Source organism: Mustela nivalis (assembly GCF_964662115.1).
Source record: "Mustela nivalis genome assembly, chromosome: 4".
NCBI classification, from domain to species: domain Eukaryota; kingdom Metazoa; phylum Chordata; class Mammalia; order Carnivora; family Mustelidae; genus Mustela; species Mustela nivalis.
In genome coordinates this window covers 90,376,640-90,390,114 of record NC_139023.1, presented here as the reverse complement: position 1 = coordinate 90,390,114, position 13,475 = coordinate 90,376,640, and the positions used below count along the sequence as shown (strand labels likewise).

Sequence of the window (13,475 nt, the reverse complement as noted above, 5' to 3'; positions counted from 1 at the left end):
CAAAGTACATTCTTATACTAGCAAGAATTTAAGTAAATATTATCAAAGATTATAATAAACAATGATTCTTCAGTGTTGTTCAAATACCTGAATACTAATTTTTCTCTTCTTTCTTTTAGTTTTTTTTGGGAATTTTTTTAAAGAATATAGCGTAACTTTTTGCTTGATAAAAATGTATTATGCTCACATCGATCTGAAAGTCTTTAAATACATAATTTTTGAAAACCTTATAATTTTTATTCTATAATTTAAATATTTAAGTTCATAATAATAAATATGTCTTACACTTGAATAATATTTTTTAGCTATAGTCTCAAAAGTGTTTTCAAATATTACTTTAATAAAATTTCCCTGTGAGTTACCCGTGTCTGTGGGTGAATTGAGAGCTTAACTGAGATCATTGAGAAAGTTAGCATGAGAGGAAAGTGGTCAGAATCAGCTCACAAACTCACTCACTAATATTTATTTCATGCTTGCTATTGGCAAGATACCGGGCATATAGAAGTGGATGAAAGAGAACCCAAAATTTGTGGAGTCTATTGTTTAGTGAGGAAGATAGAGATTAAGAAATAATTATACAGAAAATTTTTCACTTGCAAATTGTGCTGTGTATGAAGAAGAAATGAAGGCTATAAGGCAAAATCTTAATATGATCTAATAATTTAGATCAGAACTTGTCAGTAAAGCCTTCTTTGTAGATATGACAAAAATAAATTATGAAAAAGAGGTATCACATTTATCCACAGGAAGTGTTGGGGTAGGGACATTCCAGGCTGAGAAAACCAGATAGAGAAGGGTGCTAAAGTAGGAAAGCACTTGGTGGATTTTAGGAAAAGATTAACATGACTAACATACAGTGAAGGGTGCAGGATAGAGAGAGAAGCAAGGGTCCTACCATGCAACACTTGGAACTATCCTAAAAAATCTATATTTTATCATTAAGTTCAAGGAGAAATCAAGGATAGATTTTGAATAGAATGTTATAGGATCATATTTGTGACTTTAAAGTATTACTGTGGCTGCTGTGTAGAAAATGGATGGATGTAGCAGGAGAGGAAATGCGTAGAAGAGTTAGGAACCTGGGCTACAAGCCCATGGGATAAAATGGTAAATGAGACCAGGGTAATGGTGATGACCGAATTGGAGAAAAGTGGATAGATTTAAGATACATCCTGGAGGTAGTACTGATAGACTATGATAATAGACTGGATTCAGGACAGAATAGGGAAATAGGTGTCAAGAACAACCTCTAACTTTTCCTACATGGCCAAGAGTTGGCTGTGGCTGACAGTGTCATTCAACGACATAGAGGAATCCTGGGGAAAGAGCATATCAAGTAGAGAGGTGGAGATGAAGAGTTCAGTTGTGAGAATCATTAATCCACTTTGTTCAAAGTCTCTGACTTATATTTAATAGTAACAAAGCCATATTTCCCAGCCTTTTCAGTCCAAGTCCTCCACTGAAAAATCTTGATATGAATTATAGGTTCCTGGAACTAAAATGCTACTTTCAGTCGAGGATTACTGAAGAAGAATTAACTTTTTAAGCTAACGTGGATAGTATTTTACAATTTTGGCCCCAGATAAAAAAAATAATAATAATACATGCTTAATTTCAAATTAAAAGATTTGGAAGAGAATTATCAGTTAAGAATTAAGCATTGTAGCTAAACCCTCTAAAACCTGATAGTCTGCCTTCCAAAACACACTACCTACATTTTAGCCCAAACTTTTCTATGGAAGAACATTTCTAGTGTTCTTTCTGGTATTGAATGCAATCTGTGTTCTTTCTGGTATTGAATGCAATCTGGAGGCCAATTTATGTTACCTTTATGTAAAGCCCTTTTAAAAGATTTCCTACTAACTAGCTCTCCAGCAATTTATAGCCTGGAGCCACATGGTGCTGGTTGTGACTATATGGACAGATCAGAAGAGAAGCAGGGACAGGACACTAAGATAGAAATCACAGAATCCTCACATGAGAGAATCCCAAAACCTACAGTGAAAGCAGAAAAGAGGGTGTAATAGCTCTTTTACTGATTTTAAAAAAAAAAAAAAAAAAAAAGATGGCCTGGTGGCTTCATAATTTCCATATTAGAGTTGAGTAGTAGGATCACAGCTTATTAAAAAAAAAATTGATGCAGGGCAGTAATGACAACAATAAACAACATACATTGAATGTGTATCATGCACTAAATGCTCTCCCTGTGTAATATTATTTAATTTACTCTGAACTCCTTCAAGATAATTACCCCATGATTAGCATTTGAGAAGAGGACATGAGGCTTAGATAAGGTCATAAATCATTTGCCAAAAGCCACACAGGTATAAAATGGGAGAGTGAAATGGCCAGATAGATCTGACTCCAGAAATGGAGTTTTCTACCATCATGACACACGGCACCAGCACAAAAAGATGAGACTAAGAAGCCTCAGTATTTCTTCAGTGTTAAAAGCTGGAAATAAAAACAAAATTGCGCATACATTGGTCCCCAAATATTTGGGAATATTCCAAAAGGAGGGAAGTGTCCCTCCTGTGCAGGTGTGCAGGGTCATCCTTTTCTTATATGGGGTTCCTGAACACAGAACCTACTACTTAGGGGCATTGAAAACTACCTTGAGCTTTCTATCAGCATAATTTCTTACAAATTTAGAGATATTTGAATTTAAAGTACAGTTCCTATCATTGTGAATTTCATCCTTGCTTCTTAAGAAACTGTTAATCCGTAATTGTTAATTTTTTTTCTTTAAATTTCAATGACTGAAATTCATTTTCTTTCATCTGGTCCATGATCACTGCACCCCTATTTTTAAACCAAATTAGATGAATACTTCACTGACCTAGTCTAACACAAAGTATGCACTGGCGAATTATTTTTAGTTGAAAAAATTTGCTTTAGTTTGAGTTTCTAAAAACCAGTAAAAGAACTGCAGCGAGATATTTCAGCTCAGTTTTTAGCAAAATTCTAAATGATATAATAGTAATTCCATTAAATATGGCCAGCTCCACAAAGATGCAAATACAATGAAAAACACAAAACTTTCTCTGTCATCCTTCAGAAACACAGACATGGGCCACTCAACACTAATAGTACTCATTCTCTTTTCTCACGGTACAAATGTGGCAGCTTCTCTTTTCAGCAATTCCAGTACTTCTATCTGACTGAACTCACTCTTAAATGATGAATAGAATTTACAAGATAAGGGGCAAAGGACATTCAGTTGAGGGGGACAGTGTATACAGTGTACAGCAAAGACTTAAAGGGAATCATCAGAAATTGTGGGTGGGGAGGATGAATGCTGGTAGGAGATAATGCTGTGTAGACGGGCTAGGGACCAAATGTTGAAGGCCTTTTACACTGTGTGAGGGAGTCGGACAGATACTTACGGAACAAGAAACCACTGGCAACCCATTTTCTTTCTTTCAGGGACTTCATATACTTCCTTCACCTCCTGTCATTATCTAAGTTGAAAAAAAAAAAAAAGTTAGCCTTACAAATTAGCTGAACAAAGCTAGCTTCTTTTCCCATATCCATTTGGAGCGTATTTCTGTAACTCAATACATTTAGAAGCCTGATAACTATGGTTCTCTGTATGTGAAATTGTCCTTTGGCATGAAGAAAAGCCATGACTAATTCAAAGGAGGCCTATTTGGGTGGAACTTTTGAAGACTATAAAGCAATTGAAAATACAGATAGAAAAATAAACTATTTTTCAGGAGAAAAAAATACATGTCTACTGCTGAAGCCATGGGTATTCTTTTTATAAAAGATGTGTTTCATCTTTTACGCCTATGCAATTTCCCTGTGTGCCAAGATGCCTATATGTATCAAGATGAAGGGACCAACTCAAATGAAGAAGAACAATGACAATTACACAAATTTTCCCCAAACATCCTCCAATATATCCAGATAACACATAAATTTATTTTTGGAATTTTCTGACCCAGTCAGGGCCAAGTGGTATCCACATGTGTTGTACGTGCAATTTTAAAACTATTCTTTATAACTGGACTCATTTTCTATACAAAATCTTGACTTTACACCAACGAAATTTCCAGATTATTTGGCTCTTTCAGTACCTTCTACTTTTACTATAACCAGGACTTCAACTTCAAAGAAAATTGCTCTATAAGATTTAATACATTTCTTCATTGCAGGTGCCTGCTTCTTCCAAGGCAGGGAACATAATCTATTACCGGCCCACATGCCGAAGGACTAGCAGAAATGTGGCAAATTTGGTAGAACCTGGGAAATAGGCAAAATAAAATCCCCTTAGCATTAGATTTCTAATGAAATCTAATGTTCTATCCCTCTAATAAACGGTGGTCTTATTTTTGTGGGGAGTGCTGAGTGTTGTTTGTTGCAAGTGCTTATCATTTAATTTATTGAAATTGTGAGAACAGAAAGAAGGACGGGTGACTATGACAAGATGCACTAAGTGCAGACTCTTTCAAGTTATTCATTAAAATCATCATCCTGTTCTGCCCCCTCTTAAAAACAAATGTATTAACATCAAGACGAGTGGAAAGGTTACCAGGCTTCATGACGCCTAGAGGTTGTAATATTTGTCACCTTAATTTTACAATGCAATTAGGTAATGATGCATTTAAACAAATGCATTTATAGCACATTTGAAAAATCTGGGGGGTAAAAATAGGATCAAGGTAAATCTTCCCACATTCTAATCAATATTTGCTTGGTCTCAGGAGCACGGCATTCCTACCGACATGGGCTACGCAGTGGCCCCTCACCATTCGGGCGTCTACCCTGTACATGTTCAGCTTTACGAGGCTTGGAAGAAGGTTTGGAATATTAGAATCACCAGCACAGAAGAATATCCGCATCTGAAACCAGCCAGACACCGGAGGGGCTTCATCCACAAAAACATCATGGTGAGCCTCTCTGGTATGCATAGGGTAGAACTAATTTTTTAAGATTTACATTCTTCATTTGAAGAAAGAACAAAAGAGAAGAGCAAAATGTTGAGCTCTTAACTATAGGAAAAGCTTCCTACTGCAGGAAGTATATTTCTCATATCTAAGCATCTAAGCAGAGGATGTTTTAATTAAAGTCACTTCTGCACAATTCTTTGAATACAAAATGCTTTCTTTCTTTCTTTCTTTCTTTTTTTTTTTAACTGATACTATTAACCAGAAACTGATGTGAAAATACTAAGGAAACAACATATCTTGCTGGTAATTTATGGAAGCCATCATCTCTTCAAAAAGTTATTTAGTACATAAAATAGGGGCACCTGGGTGGCTCAGTGGGTTGAGTCTCTGCCTTCAGCTCAGGTCATGACCTCAGGGTCTTGGGATCAAGCCCTGCAGTGGGCTCTCTGCTCAGCAGGGAGCCTGCTTCCCCTCTCCCTTTGCCTGCCTCTCTGCCTACTTGTGATCTCTGTCTGTTAAATAAATAAATAAAATCTTTAAAAAAAATTTTTTTAAGTTGTTTAGTACGTAAAACGAAAACCAACTCTCCCTATGTTAACGTGCTGCTCTTTTACAAGTCAAACTGTTCTTCTCTTTATCATGTCAGACCAAGCAAACAAAGAAAAACTCGACTACTTACAACAAGAAGCCACACATGAAGCCCTGCGTAATTACCAACAGATCATAATATAGAGTACAAATGCAACAGACAATGTTAATTAAGTCATTTTCATCCACTGTCAAATTCTCTCCAAAGCTTCCCTAATGTTTTTGTTTTTTGTTTTGTTTTGTTTTACAATGGTGACACATGCCTATTGTCAAGATATGTTATTACTTAATACTTTGTGAGGCCTCCCAAAGGAACTAAATCCAACTTTTTTTTTTTCCATACTAGAAAACCCAAAGAGTTTTGACATTAGGAAGGGGCTCCCTGATTTAGACTCATCCTGGGAAGGAATACTACAGAGAAAAACACTGTGCGATGAAGCACTGTTACACCCTGTCAGACTATGTCTGACCAGATCTCTACTCTAGAATTAGGAGTAACTGACTTCTTTTCAGACAGTTTTCCAATGTCTGCAAAAATTACAGAATGGATGATGACATTTAAGTTGGATCATCTCGCATTTTGATTTTTCCCTCAATAAAAACTGCTGTAAATCCTAGGTGGGGACATAATGGCTCTATTTCATCCCAGTCTGCCCTTCTTTACTGAAGATAAACTCACTATGCCTCAACTGCCAGCCTGTTGACCAGAGAGCGTTTAGAAGACCTGAGTTATAATTGAAGAGTGTCTGTACTTCCTGCCATTTTTAAATCATATGCAGTGTTGGTAGAACAGTGAATCTAAGTCTCTAAGGATTTTATTAAACATTGTCCTCTTTTGTTTCTGTTTCTGCCAATACTGCCAGAAAATTTGCTTGGCTGTGTCCCATGGGATATGTTCATTTTTTGTTTCTCCCAAAAACATATTTTAACTGTACTGTAAATGCACAAACCTTACAGGTAATAAATGCTCTGTTTTGATGGAATTGTTCCTATGGCTCCAATTGTGTAGCAATCCATGGAAACCCTCTATATTTGCTTTGTGGGCTCTTGGATGAGAATTTTCAAGCAGGAAATGCTCAGCAGGCCATTGATTGTGCAGCAAAAGAAAGAGAACATGGCTTGGAGTCATCCAAATAGAGATGCAAGTAAGACCACAAGAGCCAGTATGCTCTCCTAGGAAGAGAATGAAAAGAAGAAAAAAAAAATCACACCCATATTTTGTTTTATGAGATGAGGGAAACTTTTTTTTAATATTCATAAATCAAATCCCAAAGGCCTTAAATTGAATGCATTACTTCCCTTCAAGCCAGCTGTTATTGATCCTGCTATTCCTGATTCAGTTCTGCAACTCGGACATGATGCTGGCCACGGCCCTCCAACTTCCAGCCTCTGCACTTCAACAATAATTCCTTTACAATGCATTTTTATTCCCCTTAGTTTCCCACTACTTAATTCACTGCCTTGGTTTCACGTGTAAAATGTGCTGCTGGCTCCTACTTTGTTTATAGCTTCCATTTACCCCCCACACTATAGCCTGTTCCACAGATACTGGGAGTCTTTTTTTTTTTTTTTTTTAATTCTTTTTAGAACACTGCTGTCATTTTGGCCTTCCTAACCTTGATACACCCAATTGTCTCCACACCCCTTAACTTAATCTTCAGGTACCTGAAAACAGTTTAGTCTAAATCTACCTTTCTACCTTCTACTTTCCTGTAGCTAATACAGACTCACTCCAGCCAAAAATTTTTAAAACAGTATTGCTGTGGCCATATCTTTGTTATTTTTTCTTCCTCAAAAGATTTTCTGATCACTCTCTACCTACTCTTATTCCCTTTATTCCTCAATATCAACTCCATGTCCTATAATTTATTGTAAAGCATCTTGGTGTACAACAGCTGAGCAGCTCAAGCCTGCTCTCCTGTGAATTCCCATAACAGATCCTTTTATAACTCCACAAAAATATAAAAGCCTATGACATTTCAAGGCATTTGTACCCTAACCAGAGTCTCTGAGTTTCCAGTCTTAGTGCACTGTCTGCTGGACAAATTCGATCTTCATTCAGTAAGAAATTAAGAAAAAAACAGGATTCTCTACCCTAACCCCTGGTTGCTAAATGTGACTCTCTGGAGAAAGCCAGAGCCCTCTAAACAATTAGACTACAGATCCTGATTGTCCGCTTTCTGTTTCTAATGGAGATGCCCATTGATAAAGTTTCCTATTAACCCTGCTGGAAGCCTCCTAGATGGTCTTAACTGGTAACTCCTAAAAGCATTTGTTGACAGCTGCTCTAGGTTTAGGCCTTAAGTACAGGATATTGGCTTCAGGTCCAATTGGTCAAGATTCTTGTTGGTTAAGGCTTTCTTAACCATCTCCCACTTACTGTCAGGAAGGTTTCCATAGTCTCCTCAATGTCTCCAAGCTGAATTTGATAATGTCACACTCCTAGAATCAGTTCTAGAGGACAGTCCCTAGCAAAACACCTAAAAATAAACAAAAAACAATCAACAAACCCTCTCTCATTCCTTCTCTAACACAAGAAAGCTATTTGAAGGAATATGTTCAGTGTCCTGTAGCATTGAGCTCAGTGAGTTAGACAATGGAATATGACCCTGTCACATTCTGAGTATCTCCTCACCCTCCTGTGGTGGCCTGCTGATCATCTGAGGGCTCACATTAGCTCTTACCCTCTCGGCAGGTGCGATCCTTCCCAGAGGTGAAGGGTAAAGCCTTTGCACGTCCTCTTCTCTGTGTTCAAACTCAAATAATTTGAGAAATAGACAAAATCCCAATTTCTTTTCTCTCTCCATTTTGCATAGAATCAGCGAGACAATCAAGTCCCAAAGATAGCTCTTTATGTTTCCAGAGTTTTTCAGGCAAGATACTTAAGCTGAATCCCGAAAGTGATTCAGAATCATGCACTTTTAAAATGTAAAACTAGCCTACCTTTTAATCACCTGTGGGTATTTATTTAGCTTTGGAGTATTTCTCTTTATTCCAGTATACCTTAAATTCTTCGGGAGTAGAAAGAATGTATCTTTGTGTTCTCCCACATGGACTTACATAGAGTTTAAGAATATGTACTTGTTTTTAAAAATGAACAAATGCTATATAAAGCTTTGATTTCCTGGAGAATGATATTTTCATGAATTTTTAGGGAATATATTTAATTCAGCTAGAATATCTTTGCACTGGGTTCTTGTTTGCCATTGATTTTGTGTATAACATTGTAAGAATGTGGTACTTTTAAACATAAATATCACCAGAGTTAATACTCGGCAATAAATTGAAGTTCATTTAACTATTTCATGAAGATAGAACAGCTCTCAAGGATATTTGACCAGTTTACAAAAATAAATGGGATATATGAAGTTCCAATTTACACAGCAATGTATGATATACTGATTGAGCTAAGAATTGTGTTTTTTGTAAGAAAACTTTCAAGGACGAGATTGAAATTTATTATAATATAGAAACTAAAGAAAAAGAACTAGTATATTTGTAGAGGGTTGCAAAGCATGAAAAGTCCTACATAGGTAGTATTTTGAAAGCACTTACGGAGCCAAATGTGCTTTAAGAATAAAGACCAAAAAATGAAGATCAATTTACTGAGTACAATAAGCAGAAAACTTGCATGTTTAAGATTCTGTAAGCCGGTATCTCTCCAAAGTATATTCATTAATTGACTATTCCTTCAAGTATATAGTGAGAAACACAGGTCATTACAAAGTCATTATATAAGATATAGCTAAAGATTATACCATCCTGCACAGCATTAATTCACACTTTCTTTTATAATTGCACTGTTATTTTACCAGAAAAGCTTTGAGAAATTGAAAAAAAAATCCTTATCATGAATGTGTATAATTGAAACAAATAATGGTTTTCATATACAAAGGAGGAAAACAAAGCTTTCTCCTAAGTGATGTTTTATCATTTTGTTTATGGCGGCTTATAAAAGTTAATAGTCAAAAGCATAATCTCTTTTTAACTTTTGGAACTGGCAGCCTTCAGACTTAAAATCTGGGGCAGTTGTTCTTCCAGACTAAAAAAGATGCTATGATTTGTGTCTCAAATATTTGTTCTAATTTAAAATATCATTTCTTTTTTTTTTAATTTAAATTAAATTAGCCAACATATAGTACATCATTAGTCTCAGATGTAGAGTTCAATAATTTATCGATAGCACATGACACCCAGTGCTCATCATATCATGTGCCGTCCTTGTGCCCATCACCCCATTCCCCCATCCCCCCACTTGCCTCCCCTCCAGCAACCCTCAGCTTGTTCCCTATAGCTAAGAGTCTTTCGTGGTTTTTCTACCTCTCTGATGACTTCCCATGTTTTCCCTCCCTTCTCCTATGGCCTTCTGCCCTGTTTCTTATATTCCACGTACAGGTGAAACCATATGATGATTGTCTTTGATTCACTTATTTCGCTCAGCATAATACCGCCATTTCTTAAGAATCAGATTGTTAATGATTGACTTCATTTTCTAGTGCATGTGTAGAATTTGGCAGAAAGTATTATCCTTAAAATTTTTGCCTACTAGATTACAGGGTAGACAATTCCAATATTTTTAAAGTCTCATTTTCACTTCTTTTTTATTTCTTAAGATGCTGGAACATACTAGGCTTCATAGCAGCAGTATTGACTTGGAGATTTAAAATAAGCGGCTAAAATAATTCAAAGTCTATCTTAGTTTTAAAATATTTCTTCAACTTTCTTCAGTATTCTTTCTGTGCTGATGTCATTTTTGCTTTCCTAGAGTGTGAAGGATTTTCTGGGTCTTAGTTAAGAGTTGAATAAAATGACACCAGCTTATGCATCAACAACTTCCATGAGAAAAAACCCAAGTTTCAACAAATTAATTGGTCGAAGGGACTTTTTCCTTACTTGTTTTTTGTTCCTTCAGGTTCTTCCAAGACAAACCTGTGGGCTTTTCACTCACACAATTTTCTACAAGGAATATCCAGGAGGTCCTAAAGAGCTAGACAAGAGTATCCAAGGAGGTGAACTTTTCTTCACTGTGGTTCTCAATCCAGTAAGTACTTTGAGTTAATCTCAAAATTAAAAAAAATTAAAAAAAAAATTTTAAAGGTGAAAAATGATCAGGTGGCTGAAAATTACCCTGACAAAAAGGCCAGATTTTGGGTAGTTTCAGCCAACTCGATATGAAGTTCTAGCTCCAAAACAGAAAAAAATTCAATTTGGAACCAAATCTAGAGAAGGAGGCAAACTCATTCTACAAGTAGCAGTGACATGAGGAACTTATGGAAAGCCAGGAGAGTGTTCTAGGACCTCCTTTGCATTAAAAAGTGTTCAGAATTCAAAGATTTCTTTCTTTTATGGAGAACAAGGTCTTTTTAAAAGTTTTTATTTAAATTCAGTTAACAAAGAGCATAATGTTATTCAGATGTACTACATAGTGATTCAGCACTTCCCTACAACACCTGATGCTCATCACATGATGCCCCCCACCCTGCTAACCATCGGTTTGTTCTATATAGTTAAGAGTCTGTTTCTTGGTTTGTCTTTTTCCCTTTGCTTTGTTTTGTTTCCTAAATTCCACGAGTGAAATCATATGGTATTTGTCTTTCTCTGACTTATTTAACTTCATATAATACTCTGTAACTCCAGCCACATCGTTGTAAATGGCAAGACTTCCTTCTTTTTTATAACTGAGTAATAGTCATATATATGTATATATATACATATGTATTATATATTATATATTATATATATATCTTACTCAGTATATATACACACCACCTCTTCTTTATCCATTCATACATCAATGGACATTTGGGCTCTTTCCATAATTTGGCTACTGTAGATAATGCTGCTATAAACATTGATAAACATTGTGGTGCATGTATCCCTTTGAATTAGTATTTTTAAATTCTTTGGGTAAATACCTAGTAGTATAATTACTGGATCATAGGTTAGTTCTATTTTTAACTTTTTAAGGAAGGAATCTCCATACTGTTTTCCAGAGTGACTGGCTGCACCATTTTGCATCCAGTGCAAGAGGGTTCTCCTTTCTCCACATCTTCACCAACACCTGTTGGTTCTTCATTTGTTGATTACAGCCATTCTGGCAGGTATAAGGTGATATTTCATGTAGTTTTGTTTTGTATTTCCCTGATGATTAGTGATGATGAGCATCTCTTCATATGTCCATTAGCCATCTGTCTGTCTTCTTTATATAAAGAACTTATAAAACTCAACACCCAAAAAATGAATAACCCAATTAAAAATGGGTAGAAGACATGAATAGACATTTTTCCAAAGAACAAGATTTTTTACCTGCAAAATTCTCCTGTTCCCACTGTGGACCAGTTTTCTCATTTAAATGACCATTAACACTGTGATTCTATTTTTTCCCCTTCCTATTTAAAGTAAAGGTATAAGCAAAGTGAAAGAGGAATTAGGTGAGTAAATATGGTCATTTTGGATACATTTATGCGAGAGCTTGTCTTGTTAGTTCTCAGGCCCGGCAGAGCAGCCTATTTAATTGGCTGCTGCTCTTCTTCCTTCACTTCTTAATACTTGTGTGCCAGCTCTACAATAACCATTTGCGCATATATCTGCCGGAGGCTAGTGTGATAAATATGTGTAGAAAAAGACAAACTAACTGAAGTAAGGTGTATAAGGAAAAGAAGGGGTTTTATTTCCCTTCTGAATATCACTAACATAAAAAAATAAAATTAGGTTTATTTATCAGTTGTATGGGTTTGCCTCTGGCATTAGCAATATTAAAGATGAAAAAGTCTAATTTTCCAAATATGAAAAAAGCCTGTTAGCATAAAAGTTGAAGAAGATAGAAATAAAGAGAATAAAATTTGAGAAGCCCCATTCTGGATCCTAATTTTACAGGTCTTGCAAATAAAATTACAGGTATTTTTCATCATCTTCTTGTATTTAATGACTATATTTATTTCTTAGCTTCTAGAAAATGAGATTAGACATAAGGGCGACACATCTTTGGGAAAAATCATCATGTGTATTCAAAACTCAAGATGATTTCAGGCAGTATGCCATTTCCCCTTTTGCAAGTTTATCCATCTTCATACCCCCAAAATGTAAGCAATTCTGATTTATACATCAGAAGTAATCTGATTTTTCTAACATATCTATTCTTTACAAATGGAAGCATCTTTGGAATCATCTCTTACGGCTTTCTCCTCCTCCTCTTCCTCTCTCTCTCTCTCTCTCTCTCTCTCTTTCTTTTTTTTGGTCAACTCAGCCAGTAATACACAGGTAAAAGAGTTAAACAAATACTTGATTATGAACTAAAGACTAAGTTAAAATATTTTTAATAAGTTAAAATTTTCACTAATTATTTTAAGACCCTTTAATCTGTAAAGTATACAGTTCTTACATTTTATATTTCCTTTCATCATAGAGCAATATGACTATGAACAGATAATGTCTATTTGATTCTTTCTTTTTTTTCTTAAAGAGAGAAAGGGAGAGAGAGAGCATGAGCCAGGCTTGGAGGCCAGGGTGGGAGTAAGGGCAAAAGGAAAGAGAGAATCTTTTTTTTTTTTTTTAAGATTTTATTTATTTATTTGAGAGAGAGAGGGAGAGAGAACATTAGTGGAGAAAGGTCAGCGGGAGAAGCAGACTCTCTGCCGAGCAGGGAGCCCAATGTGGGACTCGATCCGAGGACTCCAGGATTGCGACCTGAGCTGAAGGCAGTTGCTTAACCAACTGAGCCACCCAGGAGCCCGGAAAGAGAGAATCTTAAGCAGACTCCACCATCCAGTAAAGAGCCTGGCTTGAGGCTTGATCTCACAACCCTAACATCATGACCTGAGCTAAAATCAAGAGTCAGGCACTTAACTGACTGAGCCACCCAGGTGACCCCTCTTTGATTCTTTTACCCAATTGTTGCTTTGGTGCTTAAGAAATTCCTAGTGGTGGGGCGCCTGGGTGGCTCAATGGGTTAAGCCGCTGCCTTCGGCTCAGGTCATGATCTCAGGGTCCTGGGAT

At 36.2% G+C, this 13,475-nt stretch overlaps 1 protein-coding gene and 1 long non-coding RNA gene across 5 annotated transcripts in view; one reads left to right on the top strand and one right to left on the bottom strand.

The window, feature by feature from the left end:
* LOC309862951 (bifunctional heparan sulfate N-deacetylase/N-sulfotransferase 3) overlaps nucleotides 1–13,475 on the top strand; it is a 177,887-nt gene that overhangs the window by 80,545 nt on the left and 83,867 nt on the right. For all 4 annotated transcript variants that reach the window (XM_082727397.1, XM_082727394.1, XM_082727395.1 and 1 more), the window contains exons 5-6: nucleotides 4,707–4,892; nucleotides 10,393–10,521. In XM_082727397.1, the coding sequence (XP_082583523.1) occupies nucleotides 4,707–4,892; nucleotides 10,393–10,521 (315 nt within the window). The remainder of the gene's footprint in view (nucleotides 1–4,706; nucleotides 4,893–10,392; nucleotides 10,522–13,475) is intronic.
* LOC309862957 overlaps nucleotides 6,466–13,475 on the bottom strand; it is a 98,310-nt gene continuing 91,300 nt past the window's right edge. The window contains exons 2-3 of the long non-coding RNA XR_014310815.1: nucleotides 7,861–7,960; nucleotides 6,466–6,653 (exon numbers count right to left, since the gene is read on the bottom strand). This is a non-coding gene — a long non-coding RNA (uncharacterized lncRNA). The remainder of the gene's footprint in view (nucleotides 6,654–7,860; nucleotides 7,961–13,475) is intronic.